The sequence below is a fragment of the Citrus sinensis genome, chromosome 9, assembly GCF_022201045.2.
Source record: "Citrus sinensis cultivar Valencia sweet orange chromosome 9, DVS_A1.0, whole genome shotgun sequence".
Taxonomy (NCBI): Eukaryota; Viridiplantae; Streptophyta; class Magnoliopsida; order Sapindales; family Rutaceae; genus Citrus; species Citrus sinensis.
In genome coordinates, this window is record NC_068564.1 from 5,060,930 (window position 1) to 5,083,676 (window position 22,747).

Below are 22,747 nucleotides of genomic sequence, written 5' to 3' on the forward strand. Positions count from 1 at the left end.
GATTGAGTTGCTTAAGCCTCCGGAGGGGAAGAAGAGGGTGAGGACAATGAGGGAGAAGCTCCTTTCGAGTGATTTGTGGGCTGCTAACATTCAAAGGTTTGGTCTCTTTTTTAGAATTTCATTGCTGTGATTGTTATGATTTGGTTTGATTGTGGATTTTTATTTTGCTGATGGATTGCAGTATGTAGAACGAGGTGGATGTGAACTATTGGTGTCGCGTGTACTGGTATATGATCCCTAAAGAGATTGCTGCTAGAAGACAACCGCATAATTTTCCTTCGCGTTTTGGAGAAGCAAAAAAAAAAAAAAAAAAACGAATAAAACGACACCGTTTTGTTTATATTCAGGGTTTGACCCAGGACAAACATCATTTTCCTTCAAACAATTGAAAGTATACTTTTCATGCTTCCATCGAAACTGCTTTTGTTTACGAAAAAACCTTTATTATTATTTTGGAATTTCTCATAGCCATCCCTATTCCCATATACATACATAAATTGAAGTCTTATTTATTTTATTTAAAATGACCATCCAAACAAGATTTTAAAATGTTTACAGTACTTCCAGATTCACCCTTATTAATTAACTCCCTTTTAATCAATTTGATAGATAAACAAAATACAACCTTAAAAAGTCATATGCTTAGCATAATGTAGAATAAAAAATGTTAAATGTTCCCGTTGGTGATCACACTGTCCTAAAGAACGAACAGTATAAGATTTACCTTAACATGAAAAAATTTGGATCATTTATATATTACTATGTAACAGCGTCGAAGGCATATAAAATCTGGCAAGCATTACATGAATACTTCTCAAGGCTCGGCCCCTTGCGCACACTCACCTCACCGGAAGCAACAGACAGAGCTTGAGCTTAATGGTTATTGGTTAACCTAGACCTACAAAACTGCTGATTATGGGCTATTAATTTACAGTTCCCTCGAAAAGAAAAACCCAGAAACTAAAACACATTACATAAAAAAGCTCAGCATGGCAGCGGACAAGTTTGATTCTGTGGAAAGCATTACAACATCAGAGGTATTGTCGAAGGCTTTCGCCACTCAAGGATTCCATTTCCTTGATAATATCCTGTGCCAGAGATTTAACGGGCAACTCTACATCCTCAAGCAATTCTCCAAGGAAGGGGATAGTTTCAGCCAGCAATACTAAGTATTCGTCCTTCAAGTTCTCAACAAAATACTTGACTATTCTCAGTCCCAGAATTCGAGACCGCACCTTTTCACTTCGGGTTTGCATTAATACCTGCAACGTTCAAAAAATTTATATAATTCGATTTGGGTCAAACCGTCCTGGTAGTACTTGAAAAGCACAAATATGAGACAGGGCCATGAGGGTTTCTTTTAATTTATCTTTTTTTTTAAAAAAAAAAGAAACTTGAAAATGTATTAATGAAGAAGATTAAAAACCGATAGCAGACCAGCTGTCCACTCAGAAAACAAAGACTAGCACTATTTGGCCTATACAGAAGTATACCCAATCACCCCCTATACAAGGCTAGAATCAATTATAACTCTATCTCAAAACCCCGTCCCCAGGTCTTTTAATTTATCTATCCTCCAAGTATTTGAAAAACTCGTAAAAGATTTGTATGACCATGTAAATTGGGTAAAAAGTCCAAAAATACCCCCTATTTTACGTTCAAAATAGTAGACTTTGTAGTGACTTTCAGCATTTCTCACAAGATCCATCAAAACTAGCTCTCTCTGAGAAGATCACACACACTTCAAGGCATTTTCTATATTTTTAAAAAGCTAAAATTGCCCATAAATAAGGCAAACTTAATCTAGTTTCTAATATGATCCCAATGACTAATTAAGGAATGGACCAAATATACTTTATATTAAGGATGTCTTTTAGGCAAATCAAATAAAGGTCCCAAAGTTTTCTTGTCTTAGGTGTCAAATCTAATTATTTATTCATTCCTCCCAACAATGGAAGGCGTCAGATTCAGTGACTTAGAGACTCACCTCATGATTCAGTGGTTTCCATAGAAGGTCAGTTCCTGCAGTAACAGCCATTTGACCAATACAAACAACCAGCAAGTCATCAACTTCCTTCACAGTAGGTACATTCAAATGCTCCTCCAGACCAGCTGGTGGTTCTGCTGCAAGCTGTGAGACGATGGGTTTCAATAAAACCTGCAAAAAGGTGAAGGTATATATCAAAAACAGCAAATCAGGGAATAAAAGGTGAAAAAATTCAATGAAAAGCCTCTTCAAAAAGGAAAAAGTCATCATTAAGACTCAAAAGTTCAATAGAGAATCACAACACTGAACCATCACAAATTGAAATGAAAACCATAAATGTGTATAGCAATATATATCATGGACAGATGGGGAAAATTTTGAATCTGCAATAGTATACTATTTGAAAAGAGAAGAAAAATACAAGGAGAATTGAACTTTATCTCAGCCAAGAGGAATATCTTTCTCATTTTATGATCAGTGATCACTGAAATCATCTAATAGTAGCTTCTAATTGGCTTGTGGAAACATAAGGAGACACCCTTAAACTTGTTAGAAACCAGCATACAAAATGCACTTTACCTCACAGAAATTCAAATTCCCCAACCATACCTCAGAATGTAACAATAACCGTCGGATATATATTTTGAAATGAAAAGATTCCAAGAATGCAATGCAAAATATTATAGATTGAGATTTAGTCTGGTCAGTCCAGCATTAATGGCATTTTAAATAGCTGCAATACTATTATTCTAGTTACAAGCAACAATAAAGGTAGCATATAACTAACCTGGAAATTTGTGGAGTCAAGGAACTTCAGGCTTGCAGTATCATAAAGAAAACATTTATGTAACGACGATATCACCAACGCCCTGAGTTGCCAGTGATTAATTGATAAAGAACCGTTTTGTTCTTTTATGGTGCCTGCTTCCTGAATCCTAGCCTTCTTTTTTCGAGTTGAATTAGCAGTGTTTACACCCTTAGCATCAGTAAGATGCTGCACGCATCCCTCAAGCAAGTATTTGAAGTAGGGAACAAATAAAGACCTGAACTTCACATTAAATGTATTTAAATGACATGAATCACCAAGCAAATTCTACACTCAGAAAATAAATGAAAGCCTCAAATTTCTAAGAAAGATAGAATAACTACTAATTAGCAGGAAAAAGTTACAATCCACAGCTTCAAGATAAAAACTATTGACAGATCCTTATTGCAGCACACCTAGGTCATAAACCACCACCTCTGATCAAAACTATAAGGAAGATCCATGTAGCCACTAACAGCTCATAAAGCTTGAATCTACATGAGATAGGGTCATAACTCGACCACCGTCGTGTGCATTTCAGCAACACCAAAAAGTTTAAAGGCACAACATCCAAGAGCATAGCATAGCAAAGAAAAACTGCAGATTACCTAAAAATGAACATAGATAAATACACATGAAGTAAGTTGACTCACCGATGGCTCTCAGCAAGTTTATTTACGAGGCTGTAGAAAACTATTGCCCTATCTATGCTTTTGCTTTTCATTGAGCCAATATCTTCCACATCTGACTCTGCCCATTCAATACTTCTGATAAAAAGGGGTCTAAACATTGTCTCAGTTAGCTTCATTGTAAGCGAAATCACTGTACTGATGACACTCTTTTCTACAATATCAATGTCTTGAATTGAAACACGGTGTTGACGGCGAAGATCAAGAGCAAGCAAGCACTGGTCAAAAATCTTTCCATGGAAACCACCAATAGACGACCTATCCATTCTACTGATGATATTTCCAAGAATTTCAAATGCAATTACCAAGCTTGAATCCCCAGCATCAACAGCACCAGAATAAATCTTCAGCAAAGGCGGCAGAGCCAGTCGAACCTAAAGAGAAAAGGTCAAAGATTATACTGCTATACCAGATGAAGAATGAATAGCAAGAATTTCAGATCAAAGTCAATAACCAACATTTTAATAAGAACAATTACTTGGATTTTGTCTGTGAGAAGCCTTCGAACTGCATCAGCTTTCACTTTCAGTTTTGGATCTGATCCTGGCAGATATTCAGGACAAAGTACCAAAAGTTCTGTAATATCTCCAAGATATGGGTTCAGAAAACCACCAAGTTTGTCTATAACTGCCTCGAGAGTAATGAGAACAGATGCCATGAGAGATTCTCTCTGAGTCTTATCCTCATTACTTTCATTTTGCACATCCACATAGGTAGAGATTTCACGTGACTTCTTTCTCACATTCTCCATAATAAGAGGCAGCTCCGCTAATGCCTTTAGCCCTAGCACATTAACCAAAGCGCCAGTAGTTCGTAGACAGCTGGAAGCTAGAGCCAAGTTGCGTGAACTAATGCTATTGGTCACAGACGCGAGGCACAAGTTGAAGACAGAATCATAAGAAGCAAATCTATTTGCCAAAACTTCTAGTGTTGAAACTGCTGTCAGCTTCAATGAAATGTTCGATTCTCCAGTGGAATTATCAACTAGCAGGACAACCTCCGAGCACATCTTGCGAAAAGATTCAAAAGCACTATCATCCAGATGAAACCAACGGCTATTTGAATCAGGATCAAGTTCTCTTCTCCGTTTATGCTTTGGTTTAGCCATGCCAAGGTCCTTCACTGTTTCACATAGAAGTCCAAGAGCCTGCTCACAAGTACAAATTTCTCCGTTAAACAATGAAGCATACAGGTTCACAGGGGCTACAGACAATTGAACCTCAAGCCAATGCATCACTGCTTGAGTGAAACATTTGTGTGCTCAAAAAGTAATGATAATAATAACATGAAGCTTGAAAATAGAACAGGTGATGATTTGTGAAACAATTCGCTGACATATTTGTTGTGTTACACACCTGAGGATGCAACAAATGTGTCCACAAATATATGGCACTCAAATGGAAAGTTAAAGGATAATGTGCCTTCATTTGCTTTAAGCACGTGCAACAATTTGGTTGTGCTGCAAATTTTTTGTTATAAAACTTCCAATTTGCTGTCTTCAACAACTCATGTCTATTTCTACAACTTTTATAACTTCTCATCTTTCATTTCTCTTTATAAGAGTAAACTTCTACAAAATCAATGCAAGGAAATCAATAAAAGAGCATTTTCACTCTACTCTCGGCCTTAGGAACCCAAAAATCAATTTTCTACTATCCAACCCAGACATGTTAGATAAACTCTGATAGATGACCAATGCACTAGCTCAACTAAGCATTTCTATTTCACAAAAGTTAAATCACAATAAATAACCACATACCTTCTTTTTCACGTTGCCATCTGCATTGCCGAGTAAATTAACAATGCCTTTAAAGTAAGCTGCCGGGTTCATGACCTTAGTAACAGTCCTCAAGACAGCACGCATACACTCCTTTAGATCTTTCCTAGTGGTGATGGGTACACTCATTTGCTTTTTTCTTGTTTCAACAAATTGCAGGAGAAAAACAACCTGCTCCATGAGTTCTTCAAGTTTTCTCTGTAAAGTTAAAGTAACTCATAAGATCAGAGTTTTGAAATGGAAGAAATCACAATTGACTGAGTTCTTATGCGATCACAGTTCAAATAGGTCAGATATATAGTGGAGTAATCACAATTGACTGAGTTCTTATGCGATCACAGTTCAAATAGGTCAGATATATAGTGGAGTATGTATATGAGAGCACAATGATTTCATTCCCTCATCAAAACAGCATATGATAAACTCCAAAACAATGCCCCACAGCAAACATAGATTACCTCAAGTTCTCATAAGTCATGTTATGTTATGGGGAGCATAGATCCAGCAGGTCCAAAATGAAAAGCCACACAGCATATACCACTTACAACAGAATGCATAATTATACTGAAGAACATCTCACCTGGACAGCCGTTATGTCTACAATGTCCAAGATTGATTTTCACTAACAATTCAAACTCCCAACTTCCCAAAACTTGTGCAGATTGGATGTATATTCAATTCTGTCCGGAACTTAGATAATATAATTATCAACTATACTATTCTGATGACATATTTCTGTCAATGGCTGTATTCCATTATACAAATGATAAACCTATTTCTGAATCTAATAACTTAATTCATAAAAAGAAAGGCCCAAGTTTCTTTCAAGATATTTGACCAGTATACACCCTTTTTTACACAGAAAATGATCTGACCAACAAAGATCAAGGAACTGATCCAAGACCTTCTCAAAATAAAGGTCATTCAATGTTCAAGGTTTGGTAAAGTTCGTAAGTACAAATTCTTACCTGAATGTTATCTGAATCTTCCTCCGATCCAAGCTTGAACGCAAATTCTGGATCATGCATTTTGTGTAAAATGAGTTCCATGGCACACAGCAATTCCATAAGCATTTCTTGGCATAAATTACCAATTCCTACTTTTTGAAGCATCATAACAAGAGAAGGAAGCCATATGCTGCATGAATATTGCTCACAAATTTGCAAGGCAAAGGCATATTCCCACTCTCTCTGTGCAAAAGATGCAAAACTCTCTGAAGCATGTGTATTGTTAAGGTAAGACAATCCTTTCCTTGAGACTAAGGAACGAAAAAGAAAGACAAACAAAGAAGCCAAGCTATCGCATTCTCCCAAAGTCCTGCAGAAAATCATGTCAGTTTAAGCAGAAACTAAGGACCAACAAGAATAATATAAGATTCGTCCAAATAAAACCTTAATAGATATACAACAATTGACTGTCGTCTGTGCTCAGCGACCTCAGGCAAAACATTCACAAACACCTGAAGGAAAAATTTAACCAAATTAGAGCAGAAACAAGTATCACAGCTGTCAACGGAGCTTGCACTATTATGTATTACCTGAAGTATTTTGTCCTTGTCGTCAGTTTTTGACAGCCAACAAGGGACAATTGCAGATATGAGAACCTCAAAGACATGTCGTGAATGGCTGTCATTCTATAAAAAACAACATAATCAGTATATAATTATTAATAAGATTTGAAAGAATAGTATTACTTAAAATTTGTTTCAGAATCCAAAGTTTGACTTTTAGCACTAGTTTTGCACTATGGTTCAATGTTACCTTCAGCCAAAATACTTGAAACATTCTCCGGAACTTTTGTACAATTTCAAATATCTTTTTACTAGCATCAACTACCAAAACTAAAACCTTAAAAAAAAATTTTAAAAAAAGCAAATCATTACTCTTTCTCTACAGAACAAAAATAAAATTAACAGACCTGGGTGATGGTTGCTTCTCCAATAACAGCAAGTATATCTAATATGTGCTCCAATATTTTGTCTGGAACAACCTTTGCTACGGCGGATAGCAAAGAAAACACGTGGTTTCTGGTGACCCCATCATTTGTCGAACGAGCACATTCAACCAACATTTTAACATTGACTTTATTAACAATGTCATCCTGACATGAACGATGTGTCAAATGGAATCAAAAGTATAAAAACACAAACCGAAATGTCATTCCTAAATACTGATCAGATTTCTAAATAACACATTCAGACAACAACATTGGAATACCTTTAAAGGAATAGCATGTAAGAGTGATGCACTGATGTCTTCAAGAACAATTAACAACTTCTGCTGAATGTAAATCAATGTTGTTGAAATGGTTTGGCAAATTCCAGATGAAGATTGGATCGACTTTTCATCTTTGGCAAAAGCAGCACCTTGTTGTAGCCAGTCATCAGAAAAAACTTTTCCAAGAAGCTTAAATAAGGGCCCCAGAAGCAAATCCCTAAAACCATTAAATTGAATAAACTAAATAACATGATATAGCCTAACATATACCATAGTTCTACAAATTAATTTCCTGAACCAGATGCAATTAAGAAACAGACCTGTTTGCTATATCTTTCTTTAGTAGCAGTATATCAAGGAGTGAACTAAGGAAAGAGAGAGCATTTTCTCCTTTATATATCACATCAGCATGGAAGTTGGACTTCTGATGTTCATCTGATTTCTTTTTCTTCTTCCCATATGCTGAACCGATAACAAGACTTTCCTGCTTCAAAATTGGATCAAGTACCTGGCCAACTGTGGAGCACATAATCTGCCATATCCAAATGCAGAACCAATCAATTGTGCATTGCTTAAACATACTACGAAAAATCACCGAGAGAAACCTTAATTCTAATGACAATCACCTGTTCCATAGTGTTTAAAGCACAAAATATTCTTAAGCATATTTCAGACTTTTCTTCCAATTCTCTTTTGCCATCAACAAACTCAGTTTCTTTTATTGGGAAATTTAATGGAAGAATTGATCCTTCAAGCTCAAAAAACATATTTCAGACTTTAGCAGTGCAAATTCTATTTATGGATAGATTCTGGATTCATTCAAGAAAGATATGATCCTTCAAGCCCAAAAACATAAGAGAATAGTAACAAAGCAGGAACATTACTTCCCCAACGCCTCACTAACGACCACCCACCTCTCTCGCCCCACACAAAATAACATCAACCACAAACAACAAAAAAAAGGGAAGGCACCAGAACCCATACGGTTTACTAATTGTCTCTTCAATCCCTTTTTAAACCACTCTTACCTTAATGGCCAGCTTTTGGCATTACAACTGGAAATCAGTCAAGGAAAAACTGCTTGATTAACACAACTCAAATTTCAAGGTTAACGCTAAAGACTACAAGGCAGGGGTAAAAAGAACAAAAAAGAAGGATTTATTGACATTTGGGCATACAACGAGGGCCTACCTGTGATTAGCAACCCCCCCCCCCCCCCCCCCCCCCCAAAAAAAAAAAAGAAAAAGGAAAAAAACAAGAAAATATACAAATTGCAGTAAAATCAGAACCTTCTTTTCTACATAATTATCCATATTTATCAATTGGAAGAATACAAAATGAAGACTGACAGTTATGCATTATTGTTTATAGTAACAAATACTTCCAACAGAAAAAATAAATAAATAAATAAAACAAGAACAAGGAACAAACATTTAATCGCAGTAAGGCCTCTCTAGCTGCATCTTGCACAGCACCATTAGCATGCCGAAACAGAAGCACAAGGTGACGAAATAGACACTCCTGCTAAACAAAAGAAAATGAATGAGGTTCCATGAAGCAAGAATCATTGGACAAACCAGAACATTTTCCTATTAGTTGTTTGGAACAACAAAAAGATTATAAGTTGATTTTTTATCAATTTGTTTAGTTTATGTCGGAAAGAGAAGTTTCTTCAGAAAAGTTTCATATATTCAATGATATCCTAAATATTGCCAATAGTTCATTAAATAAAACTCATACATCTATTGATTCCTAAATATTTATTTCCTAATACAATATTATTATTTTGCATCTGCGCAGGCACTTGATCCATTGATCACAGAGATGGAGCAGCACGGGGCTATTCATACATTATTTTCTGCAAATAAATTGTTTAATGTTCATAAAAATTCAGGTCTCTTCCTATTCATTAAAGCATTTGAAAAGGTGTGAAGCCAACGGATCTTTAACTCAAATGAAGATGTTGAAAATTGTCAAATCGATGGATCAATCAAATAAAATTAAGAATAACTTTTTCTAATTACACAGTATAACACAACTAAGCTCCAGAATCATGCAAAACTCCAGGATTAGGCTCAATATTATTGCATACAGTACAATAACTCTATTATTGATGTATATGTAAAGTATTCATAAAATAGTATTCATAAAATAACCCAAGTAAAATCATTTTTCTCTTTGCCAGAGTGTGGGAGGAAGGGTTTATTGCTTAAGTACATTTTAAAGATTTTCTTTTCCTCTGCACCCTCTTCTGTTCCTCGAGGAATTCTTTGATGTCCATTTATTATATATCTTACTATTAGGGAAGGTTGCCAAGCACAAAGAAAACAAGTTACTATAACAAACTGCCATGGCTACCAGCATAAGTTATCATGGAAAGCAATAAATTGCGCATGCTATGCCCATATATTAATAATGGTACCTGCATGTCAGTTGTCAATCCAATGTAAAATTGACTGCTTAGCTTTTGCAAAACAGCAATGCAAGGTTCAATAACAGCAGGATCTTCTGGAGACATCATCTCCACCTGAAAGGATAACAACATAATAGAAAATGTCAATGAAACACAGCTAATCCATCTGCATTGGAAAGAATCTAGAAAAGTTACAGATAAGTTCTTACTTGCAAAGCTTTCACCAAATAGACATTAAAATCGTGATTGTCCAACGAGAAGAGTGAAGCGCAGCTCTAGTACATGACAGAATTTGCATCAAACACAAGAAAATAAGATTCATTAAGCATCGATAATTGAAGGTCGGAGGGAGAAGAAAATGCTATTTACCTCCAAAAGAAGGCACAAGATTCTGATTTCATTTCCTGACAATTTTGGAGACGAGCTATGTAGCTCAATGTAATGTTGACTGCGCCTTTCCAGAAGTAAAGACAAAAATGACCTGACATCTTTGACATGCAGAATTGCACTGCCCAGCCCTTTGAGCAAAGACAGAATCATTAACTGCCAAAGATATCATTTCCAATCAAAATTTTTTCAACCAAACATCATTGCCAAACTAAATAATAACAATTAAAAACAACTCAAAAACTAGATTTGCTCAAGAACAGATCTAAGAGGGCAAACCTTCCCAAATGCAGAAAGTTTTAGAGCAGAACCCAAAATGAAAGCAATAGTTTTATCTTTCGTCTGTTGATCAAATCTGAAACAGCATATGATCAAACAAAACACACAATGAATAAATAAAATAGAACTTAAGGAATTCACATAAATGAATAAGCATAAAGTATTACAAGGTATGAGCCCAAAATAATCAATTTAATAGAAAAGAAACTGAATGTTAATATTAAAAGCCCTCACAGCCTGGAACGAGTAAGCCGCAAACAGGTGTTCAAGACAGGTAAAAAATGTAAATGCACATTAGACACAACAAACTTCAGTTCAGCAGATGCAATTTGGCAAAAAACCAAAAATGGAAGAACTTTCTGCATGCTAAAGATATTATTATAATGAACTAGAATTCATTTGAAAAAAGAAAGAGAAAAACGAAAAGAAAAAGAATTCCTGGGTTATTTGTAGTAACTGAAATAATTCCAGAAGTAGCTTGTTTCATATTGTACACAGTTAAGATCATAACTCATAAGTTCTTTAAGGCGTGGGTCAGGCTCCAAGCAAAAACAAAGGAATTTGTTGCCCACTTGTGACTGCTGGAGCATGAACTGTCGTTTCCCTGATCCCAGCCTTCAGATTCCTCCACACCAACCATGCATGATTAAATTTCTTATAAGAAGCATCAATAATATAAAAAGAACCCTGATCACAGCACAGGGAAAATACTAGTGAGAAAAGCATTTGGCTAGTTATTGCTCTGGTGGCCTAAACAGAGAACAATAAATGGAGAAGCATCACAATAACATACACCACACAGCAAGAATGCACGAAATTACTCAAAATAGCACAATCATCATCTTGCAAATGTTATTTATTCAATAAGACCGTTAAAAAAAAATCAATAATTTTGCAGATAGTACCCAATATATGTGGACTTGTGTATTTTCAAGAGATCAAAAATGAGCAAAGCATAATAATTCCCGCAAGTACCACAAGTTTAATAAAATTAGTTGAATACCTCTGTCCAATGCTCTCTGGCACTAAAAGACTATTGCAGGATGAGCTGAGCAAAGATGTCATAAATGAAGAAAGAAATTTCTTGTCTGACAATATAAGCCTTTTTTGCTGAACCATCAAGCCCAGAAGATCATCAAGAAAATGACTCCATAATGCAGTGCTTCCTGTCATTAATACCATTCAAAATATAACAACAATCTTTTTTTTTTCCATAAGAAACAAAGAATACTGTATCAATAAAACCAAAAGGATAGAAGATACAAAAGTGGATTGTCCACAAAGAGAACGGAAAACAGAGAAAATCAATTCCATAAAGAAAGACATAAAAAACGCCTATTTATAGACAGCAAGTATACCCATTCATTTTCTAATCCAAAACATATCAATCCCGACAAACATATGCCAAAACCCATCCCAGTCAGAATTACAAATAAAATATACATTAAAAATGTATACAGAGATGGAAATAATAGCAATATATACAATATTTTGGTAAACCATCAATGCATACCATTTTTCTTGCTAGAAAAGTCGAAACGGCGCCACAATGCATATAAACCATCAATGCAGCCCATGGCAGCCACTCTCATCTCCTGAAAAAGAAAGAGAATAGAACACAAGGAATCAAGTCATTGTACTTCTTCATAAACAGAACTAAATATGAAACCGATGAAGATTCAGCATCTCAACAGGAAACAGATAAACAACAGTCTTTGAAAGCCTGCAAGAGCATACAGTAGCCATAAGGAAATAAAGATGGTGGGGAACATGGTTATACCTGATTATCACTGGCTAGTGGAATTAGAACTGACGGAAATTCAGCTAGAAGTTCAAACAGCAGACTATCATCTGCCTGAGAACAGAGAAAAGTGAAACAATGGAGACTCTCGATTTGGACAGCAGCAGGAACATCTACAAAGGTAAACATACATGATCAGAACAAGATATAAAACATGATGAATTAGACGACTAGTTTCCCATTCCAAAATATTATGTAAATTCCGTCATTATATATCCAGAATACCCATGAATCTGTGATAATTCAGAAAAACCATTTGCTAGGGAAAAGGTCTAAGGAAAAATAGTTCATAATCAAACCCACAGAGAGACTAACTTAGAGAGAGGAGAGAGAGAGGAAAAATACCTCTCTTGCAAACCATTTTCCAGGGAAAAGGTCTAAGGAAAAATAGTTCATAATCAAACCCACAGAGAGACTAACTTAGAGAGAGAAGAGAGAGAGAGAGGAAAAATACCTCTCTTGCAAACCACTCAGAAATATTAAATGCAAGGAAGAATTTTCTATGTTCAAAATATAATGCAAATGACAGGTATCCCAATATTAAAACCATATTATAGAATATTTTATGACCCTTGAAATAAAATACACTATAGACGTTAAAACTTCTGTAAAATCAATCTTCAACCTGATAATCCTCACTGCAAAACTACCATCATCAAGTGGGTTATGATTGTATCCAATGGGGATAGCCCAGTTGGTTCGACCCTTTTAGTGGAAACAAGAGGTCTAGGAAAAGTTTTCCTCTCACAACCACCTTGGAGAGGGGGTAATCCCTTTAATATTTGTTTGTGCATGGGATGGGGTGGGGTGGGGCTAGGGTGTGTCAAATGTATTAATGAAATAAATAAACAAACATAAGAGGAACAAGTAGCATAGACTGAATTAAAAGCAAGCACCTTCTGTAAAAAACTTGGACAGGAAACAGACAAGAGAGACTTTGCATTTTGAAACAAGGTAATGTCGATGTTCCTTGAAAACATGTTTCAAACGCGAGTTTGCAAAAAAGACAAACAATTCTTCAAGTCTGCTATACCACCTTTCATTGACATCCTGAGGGAGCAGAGAGTAGATATATTCAACAATCATAACAAGATAGAAAGTATGACAAGAAACCACTATGGCAAAAATGACCACTTGCCAAAGCAACCTCAGAAGGCAAGAAAAAAGCAGTGAGTCAGGAAGAGGACCAACCAACAAGACATCTGCAGGCATTGCCAAAATAAATGCCTCTAGTAACCTCCAGAATATGCAAATCAGCAGTTTTGTATTCAAAGCCTCAATATCAGTATCAAATAGCTGATCTAGAAATTTTCTGCAGTCCCAAGACAGGATTTCTGCACTGAACTGTCAATCAAAAAGTAAACATAAAAAATGAAATCACATTGATGGAAGACAGAGAATTAGAATCATGAACATATGCACAACTAGGAAAACCAATGAGAAACTACAGTGTCCAGTAAATTCATACCTCATTCACGGAACCATCAAACCTATATTCGAAGACTTCCCACTCACTCTTCAGAACAGAAAAGCAAGCTTCAAAAAGTGCCAAAGAATGCCCAATTCCTAACATGCAAAAGAAATATATAACAGAAGTTCTCCATAATTATATGAGAAACACTTGTTAAAAACATAATAATTATTATGTTCAAAATGAAGCATTGTCTAAGACAGTCAAATGAGATAAACAGATAGCACTTGGAAAATAACCATCAAGTCATGGATTTAAACTAAACAGGACCTATTTTGACAAGCTAAGTGGGCAAAAAAATGAAAACTACAATAAAATTGATAAGCCTTTGCATTTAACAACAAAGAGGGAATATGGGAGAACATACTACTATTCTGCATCTGCAATGACTGCACGAGAACCATAAAGAACAGGGTCTTTGATAACTTAAAATTACTACAACTCTCAGTCAGCAATGACAAATACTCATCAGGATGCTTCAAGAATGTTTCTGCCAAACTGCTAACAATCTCCATGTTAATTGAAGAAAGGCTTCCCGGTTCTGATTTCTGCATTTTTACCAGATCACAACTTCAGAATTATTTACAACTGACATAAAATTAACTACTGAACCATCATAATTAGCCACAGCAATAGAATAAATATACAAGATGAAGAAAAACCTTCAGGAATTTATATTAGTTTTACAATAGCTAACAAATATTATTTTCTAATTCACTAGAACATCCTCCTTGTACAGATCAAGCTAGAGACAGCATCATGAGCATAACTAGTTGGCAACATGACGTTAAACTAATCAGCTGAACCTGCTTAGTCAGTTCAGATCACATCCATGGAACATTATAAAAGCTCAAGACCATTTTTCTTCTTATCATTTAGATGAAATAATTATATTAGAACATTATTGAAATAAATGTAATGGCAATTACCTCCCAATGAAACTACAATGAAGAACTAAAAAATCCTCTATGATATCAATTGTTTCCATGGCTCCAACCACCTATCTCATCAAGGTGTATGCCATTAGCTCACCGAAACCCTTATTTTATATTTAATTCCAAGCACAAGTTATACAAAAACTGAAACTGAGAAGTATAAAAGATTACATTTTCTATCCTCATCAAGAGACAATTGGTTTTAAGAATTTTATATTCCTATCTTTTCCTATGCAAGTCCAAGAAAAATCAAGACCCAGGACTCAATCTCAACTTTAGTGACCTATTATACAAACAAATGCAAGCTTTCTCTCTAACTTCTATACCGCAGTCCAAAAACCTTTAACAGTGCTAACGGGCTAATTTCCATCTATGCTTTAAATGGCAGTTTCAAGATTTTAAACCACAATCAATGTAAAAATCACATGCAAGATATTTTACCTTTCTCTTACTGGAAACAACGGCAATATTATGGTAAAAAGGCAGCTTTTGTTCCTTGGCTAACTCCAAAATCTTTAAATTTGTCTTCTGTGTCTGAGAAGAATTGCAATAAAAACAAATATTATCAACAAAACAATTTCTAGTGCTTGTTTGGTGGTAAAGTGCAATTTTAAGAACCAAGAGACTGAAACACAAAGGGAAGAAACCTTTGGCAGAATAAGCAGTAATGGAAAAATCATGGCAGAAAGTTTCTTAAAATGATCATTCATGCCAGGGAAGCTTGATATCACAATCTTCAGGCATGAAACGGCTACATCACCAGCTAGAGCAAGTTTATCTGACGAATCTGCAAGCATAAACATTAGACAGATTGAAGCATATGACTTGCAGCACATTTTATTTAAAGTTATTCAACAAAATAGGTGAAAATTATTTTTTATGAAAGACATTGCTGGAGGAGAACAAACAGCTAGATATTTCTCTAATCAAATGGCCAAAGAATACAAACTGGGAAGATCCAACATATCAACATCAGTGACTCAACAAGCACCAAAGTGAATTCAGAGTTCATTATCAGTAAGACCACAGCAATGGAACTTAAACCAATGAGAATCAGTAAAATAGTTAGCCCTCCCCAGGTGAAAACAAACACCTTTTAAATATTTCTCTTTCACACCATTATTTTTTAGCAATGAATAGAAAGTGAATAACAAGCAGCACTGCACCATGAAAAGATTGAGGCAATTTAGCTCTAACAAAGCATGACCAGAGACCAGAGCACAGAGAGAGAAAAAAAGAAAAAAAAAAGCATAACCAAAGCAATTAGCCCCTACTAAAATGTGAAAATGGAATGTATGCACAGAAAAGAGAACAATCAAAGGCATATCAAGTACGTAGACCATACTCACTTGACATAAGAATAATAACACATCTTTTAAGAACATCATTCAATCCTTCAAGAAGATCAGAGGGGCTTATCATTCCAGGCAATCCATCAATAGACAAGGCAGCCTGAACAACAGTTAGATCATCATCGTGAAGCTGGTGCAAAATAGCATCTTGAATCGTCACAAGCCTCTGACAACAAGATAAATGAGAAAAATAAAAAAATCAGAAGATCTCAAATCAGAAAACTTGTGGTCCGATATATATGATATTTAGTATGCCAACATGAATTAACACAGAAAAATGCACACACATAACAGTTTGTCAAGCCAATCTCACACAGCCTCCACACCAGGACTATAACACAGAATCTTGGCAAAGCAGTCAATATTGGCTCTATAAAGCCAGGAATAGTTCAGCGACAGAGCTTGAAAATGTGAAAAATAAAGGAAGAGATTTTCTGCCAGGAAATCAAATATCTCAGAAGAAACAAGTGATAACAATAAGGTCTCCAACAATAACTAACAAAGAAAATGATGTGCTCATTACAGAGATGGAAACTAAAGACAGCAGCTTCAAACCAAAATGATATGCAGATACCACAGCTATTTTCCCAAAAAAATTTAACTCAAATCTAGGGAATCTGGGGACAGAACTATAAATATGAAATCCAGAAATCATGTTTCAAACAGAACCACATAGCTTAAATAAAATTAGTTTGGCAGCTAGCTCTTACTGGTTACATTTCTAAATGGAAAATCGAAGTTGCAACCCAAGTGGCGGACCAGAGAAATGGTTTGAGTGGGAGAAGATTCATGCCATTTTATTAGGTAACAAGGACATAACTGAGCCAAATTTGAAAAGAAATTAGCAACTATAAAGGGGCAACTCAGATTAGTTGATGCTACCAAAATATAATTCAGCTAAAGAACAAATTTAAACAAAATCCCAAAACTGCTGCATAACGAAATTAGATGGTAACTTTGAGAAGTCAAACAACATTTTCAACCAAAAAAGCATAAAAAAAAACAGGGATGAGACACAATAATGAGAAATCAACATCAAGACCAACAAGTACATTATTGTCAAATATAGATCAATATATAGCTGATAAGCTTCTACATAAGTAAATGACATAACATAGACCATGTACTTATCTATTCACTATAGATGACAGCCGAAAATAAAAAGAACATAACAAAGACAACTAAAAGTACCTGTGGGTCAACAGCTTTTGTTTTCAGAACTCCAGATGGGTTCAAACCAGAGAGAGTGGCTCGCCGGACCTCAGCCTAATTCACATTACATAAGCATAATAATTTAAGTATATGATTATAAGAAAAAAATTACATAATTCTTACGGAATGCCATAGAATTTACCTTTGGGTGATGCAAGGCAAACCATATTTTTGAATCTGGGATAGCCTCAGACACATCAATATTTCCATCCAACACTTTAGACAGAATTTCAAAACCTGTGTCTTCTTTCTTGGATTTCACTTTAGTTTCCTATTATGAACAGACAAGTCACAAACTAAAATTCAAAGTCAAAGAACAGAAAAGATCAGTCTGTCACATACCTCCAGAAATTTGCGTACTGCTCCACGTAGTTCCAATGGGTATTTTGCATTAATAGCAACCAAAGTCCTCTTGGCCCAACTTCCTGTAAGCAATCCATATAGTTTGTACGAATAAAATTACCAGCAAACACATAATAATGGTGTAAGAATGTTCACACTGGCAGCCCTTTAATGCAATGCTGAAAATTATGTGCAAGAAAAAATGGAAACAAAAATGAAGAACACTCAAAAGATACATAAATATAACCTGACAATCAACTACGCGCAAATGCATGAACTAAAAGATACGCAAGAATGCAAACCACATAACTAAAGTTACAAATGCAATATAACCTGATGATGTTGAGTTGCTATCCTTCTGTGAGAGCCTCAGACAGGAGAAAAGAATGTTTGAGACGACAAGGCCAACTAAATTCTTCATAGGAACTTTCTCTATTATTGATATCAAAGTAAGATGGCATAATTCATCAGAAGAACTGCATGTAACCAAACATGAATTTCAATTGATAACTCGAGCAAGATACATACGCATAAAGACAATTCAAAGACGTTATCAAGTACAAACCAGAAGTCAACCAGAGATTCCAGAAGCACAGAGAGGAATCTATCAATATTGAACTCCTTAGAAAGTCCCAAAAGTAGTTCAGCAATATCCCTGTCGAGCAAGCACAAAATAGTATTAGGAAATTCAAGCAAAGGAAATAGCCAACAGATATCGGATGCAGAAACATTAGAAATGTTGAAAGATTACCGTATTTCCTTCAAAATGTCTAAGGCCTTCTTCGGGAACATGTCGACAGGTTGCAACTGACAAAATTTAATGCAACCCAAAGTAAAGGGGCAAAACCAAGAAATGAATGCACTTAGGCACAAATTAATCTTACACAAAACTCGTTCCAACAACAAATACAAAGTGATATCATATTTAGGAAATAAAAGCTATCTAGTTTGCACCACATAATATTTTCAAGTCACACAGTAGAAATCAAGAGACCAAAAGTATAAGCATTTGAAAAAGATTCCATATTGTCCTTATAATGATTGACTCAATCATTACAAGTATGAGGAAGAATACAGCAGAATAATCAAGGATACATGTTCTTTGATATGCTACTATGCTCAACAGAAAGGGAGTAAAGGTCCTTGCAAGAACATCAAGACCACTTCAGATTAGACATTACTTGATTTCGGAACTCAGGTTAGCTTACTAATTTTTGTATATTTTAAAAGAAAGTACCGTATGCTAATAATATCTCAATTTCATTAGTCATTGATTTTCAACTCCACCACCAAAGATGTTCTTGCTAATAGAGTTACTCTTTAACAAAAAAGTACATTTAATGAAAAACCATCTTTTTCCTGCCAGGGCTTTAGAGAGAGGGGTACAACAAGAATTGTTGAGCTTTTGGTAAGTGAAAGAAAGCCAATGAGATGAACTACATAGCTAAATAACTATGACAGTATATTTAAACAAATATTTGAATAAGCTCCTCTTATTTTAGCAAAGAAGTCCAAGCAATCCGCAGCTGTCACTTCCAGATGAATTCCCTCAAGTTATTGTGTTCGACGAGCGTTAATTAGTTAATTGACTCAGAACATACAGAGTAAATTTTTTTCGAAGGTAAAAGCTAAGTAGATTGCATTGAGAGCAAAATATTTAGAAAAGATGAACAACTTGTGCACTAGCCCCAAAAACACGCCAAGAAATTGTATTGATAAAACCAACAAATAAGTATATATCACAATAATACCACCGCTAATTATTGAAAATTGAAATAAAATACAAGAAGAAGTGGTAAGAGACTAAAATCAATTCTATTTGGACCAAAACAAAATTCTAACAAATGACTATTGATTCAACGTATATTAGATTTCTGCGCTACTGATCACAAATTAAATCGCTATATGGATAGTCATAGAAGTACCTGGACAAGGTTTATTAAGGCCATAAGTGATAGCCGAAACCATTGCAGGTCAGTCGACTCTTGTACATCTTCTCGAGCTATCTCAGCAATTGATCGAATCAAACTTTTAACAAGTTTAGGAGACAGAGCAACTTTATTTGCAAGTAAAGCAACAATCATCAAAGCACCAGCCTACAAACAGAGGTGAGTGACATTCGAGACTAAAAAGTAATGACAGAATAAAACTCTCAACCTTTTTATCAAAAAAATATTATAGAAATACAACTCAGAACCTAAACATTGAGAACAGAAATTAACGTAACAAAACAATCAGGAAATAACCACAATCCACTAAAGAAATCTAGATAATACGAGCACAATTTAGAACAAAATATATGCAGCAATAAAATATCACAATTAAAATTAGATAAAGAGCACAAAAAGATACGCATCACGATTTAGGAATGCGGCTCACATATGCAAATCAAATACTTGGCCTCATCATTGCCTGCTATCATACTTATTTATTTATTTATATTTTGTGAGAACCTGTAAGCATCACCAGTCATGAACCATTATGCCAAACACTGGTGATTATCAATATATCCAAATTTGAGTAACAATTGTTAAACCTCACCTTGTGATCTGAACCTCCTTTGGTGCCAGGCTGAAGTCCAGAAACTACAAAGGGAAGGATTCTCTTCACAGCATCACTATCAACGGTGGTAACAGAACCCAAAGCCTCAACAACTACTGCCGTGCAAAAGTTGATAGTAGGCCTTGAAGGCAAAAACTTCTTTGTAGGAGATGCCTGCACCAGAAAGTCATTTAGGTGACACCTACAACAAGACGTTTGACCAAAGTACTAATGCAATGTGGACCAGACACTCACATAGTTGCATAAAACCTCCAAAACACCCATATCACGAATGCATTGCTGCACTATAACTGTCCTCGGTGGTGGCGCACCCGAGACTTTAACGCCTTCCAGAAATTTCCATTTGTTATTTCTACAGTTCAAAGGAAATAAAAAATCAGGAAATTTCATTGATCCACAATATCAAATATAACAATGTACAAGAATCATGTAGTCCTCACCCTAAATTAAGTAACTGCACTATTCGAACAAAAGCATGGGTATCATGGTACGGCAGAGCACATAAAATTAATTCCTCAGTATTGTACACATGAATCCTGAAATTCCAACCAAAGGCAAATCGTAAGCACTAAAGAATAAAACATATTGCATAAGTAAATGCAAGTATAAATATTTTTTTGCATAATATTGTACTTACTTGTATCTACGTATTAAGTACTCTAGTGTTTTGAGCGATGCAGGCAGTTCAAGATGTCCTGAGAGTAACCGTAAATATGAACTGATTGTCGCATTGATCTTATTATTCTCCTCTATACCCATCAACTCCCTATCTAAATCTTTACTCTTGTGACTAAATAAATCATTCTTATAGTTTCTGAACCTTCCGTCTACACTTGTAAGAACCTCAAGACCTGAAAATCAAATTTACAAACAATCAAAATGCTCAGTTTATAATAAATTCCCAAATTTCACAACACTGAAAAATAATTAGCTATAGAGCTCAGATATTACTCTAATTTTATAATCAACAAGCCTGCCTATATAGGACTACAATGCATTAAGTCTTTCAAATTAATACCTTTTAATCAAAAACCACAAACAAAAGAAAAATTGGTTATCATTTCTTATTAACAAAATACTCACAATTCGTTCAACTTGTACAAAATTTGAAAACAATGAGAATTATAAAAACCTGAAAGTGCGATATTAAGAATAGTGTCGGTATCGATATCAGCAGCTTCTTTAGGGTTAAACAAGATGGAAGGGCGCGTGAAAGGTCTTTTGAGGGGCTCTTCATCGGCTAGTACCAGAGACTTGATAGCTTGTAACTGAGAGGCTATTGAGGTAGCCATGACTGCGTGTGAATATAAACTTCGCTGTAGCTTCAGCAATTAAGCGGAGAAATCAAATTTGTATAAACAGTTGAGCTTCTCAGGTTTACGTACTACCAGCTTGGAAGGTTTGTGTTTAGGGGGAAGCTGAAAGGTTTTTAGGGGTTAGGGTTTTAAGTTTGTAAACGGTGGAACAGGTAAGGGTTATTTGGTCATTTTATTTTTTCTATGATAATTGATATGTCAGGGCATAATTTCACTGAGACCCCATTACTTATTGATACATTCGATAAGCGTCCGTAATTACTGTGTGAGTGTGTGACAGTGTGAGTCCGCACAGTGGGCCCACGACGTCATTCACCATTGAAGTAGGGTTTTTAGTGTTTACTTTTACCCCAACGTCATATAATAACAATAATGAAAGATGAAAATACTCTTTTGCGTTTATTTTATAGAATGGGAATGAGTTGCAATAGAAATGAAGAATAGTAATGAGATTTTAATATTTATGAGATAAAAATAAATGAGAATGAAAATTTGTTAAAATATCATTAATGTGTTTATTTGACAAAATAAATGGGAATGAGAAATATGAATGAGAATCAATTTACCAAAATATCTATAGTATTAATAATTAATAAAAATAATTAATTTATCATTATTAACAATATTATCATTATTGTTGTTATTATTATTATTATTAAATTTTATTAACTTTATTATTTTAGTTATTATTAATTATTGTTATTATTATTTTTATTAATATTATCATTATTAACATTTATTATTATTATTATTATTATTATTATTATTATATTTTATTAACTTTATTATTTTAGTTATTATTAATTATTGTTATTATTATTTTTATTAATATTATCATTATTAACATTTATTATTTTTATTATATTTTATTAACTTTATTATTTTAGTTATTATTAATTATTGTTATTACAATTTTTATTAATATTATCATTATTAACATTTATTATTATTATTATTATTATTATTATTATATTTTATTAACTTTATTATTTTAGTTATTATTAATTATTTTTATTATTATTTTTATTAATATTTTCTTTATTAATATTTTTTATTATTATTTTTATATTTTATTAACTTTATTATTTTAGTTATTATTAATTATTGTTATTATTATTTTTATTAATATTATCATTATTAACATTTATTATTATTATTAAATTTTATTAACTTTATTATTTTCGTTAATATTAATTATTGTTA

General features: G+C 34.4%; 1 protein-coding gene across 2 annotated transcripts; it reads right to left on the bottom strand.

The window, feature by feature from the left end:
• Positions 1-725: 725 nt before the first annotated feature.
• Positions 726-21,682, bottom strand: LOC102629141 (uncharacterized protein At3g06530). Of its 2 annotated transcripts, none has more exons than XM_052433306.1 (39): positions 21,361-21,682; positions 20,866-21,079; positions 20,669-20,764; positions 20,463-20,580; positions 20,208-20,381; positions 19,592-19,762; positions 18,418-18,473; positions 18,232-18,321; positions 18,000-18,142; positions 17,667-17,749; positions 17,467-17,595; positions 17,304-17,378; positions 16,110-16,278; positions 15,408-15,547; positions 15,202-15,294; positions 14,193-14,373; positions 13,823-13,920; positions 13,546-13,698; positions 13,251-13,404; positions 12,334-12,467; positions 12,067-12,148; positions 11,557-11,719; positions 10,554-10,629; positions 10,257-10,430; positions 10,097-10,162; positions 9,897-10,001; positions 8,906-8,995; positions 7,795-8,006; positions 7,475-7,691; positions 7,176-7,358; positions 6,796-6,891; positions 6,650-6,717; positions 6,227-6,575; positions 5,241-5,456; positions 3,960-4,628; positions 3,446-3,855; positions 2,775-3,030; positions 1,988-2,158; positions 726-1,262 (listed from the first exon to the last, which is right to left on the bottom strand). In XM_052433306.1, exons 1-39 carry the CDS (start codon positions 21,518-21,520, stop codon positions 1,032-1,034), a joined length of 6,465 nt encoding a protein of 2,154 aa, XP_052289266.1. In that variant the 5' UTR covers positions 21,521-21,682; the 3' UTR covers positions 726-1,031. The 2 variants fall into 2 exon arrangements, with proteins under 2 accessions (XP_052289266.1, XP_052289265.1); XM_052433305.1 differs by having other exon boundaries at positions 8,906-8,998.
• Between the last annotated feature and the right edge of the window lie 1,065 nt (positions 21,683-22,747).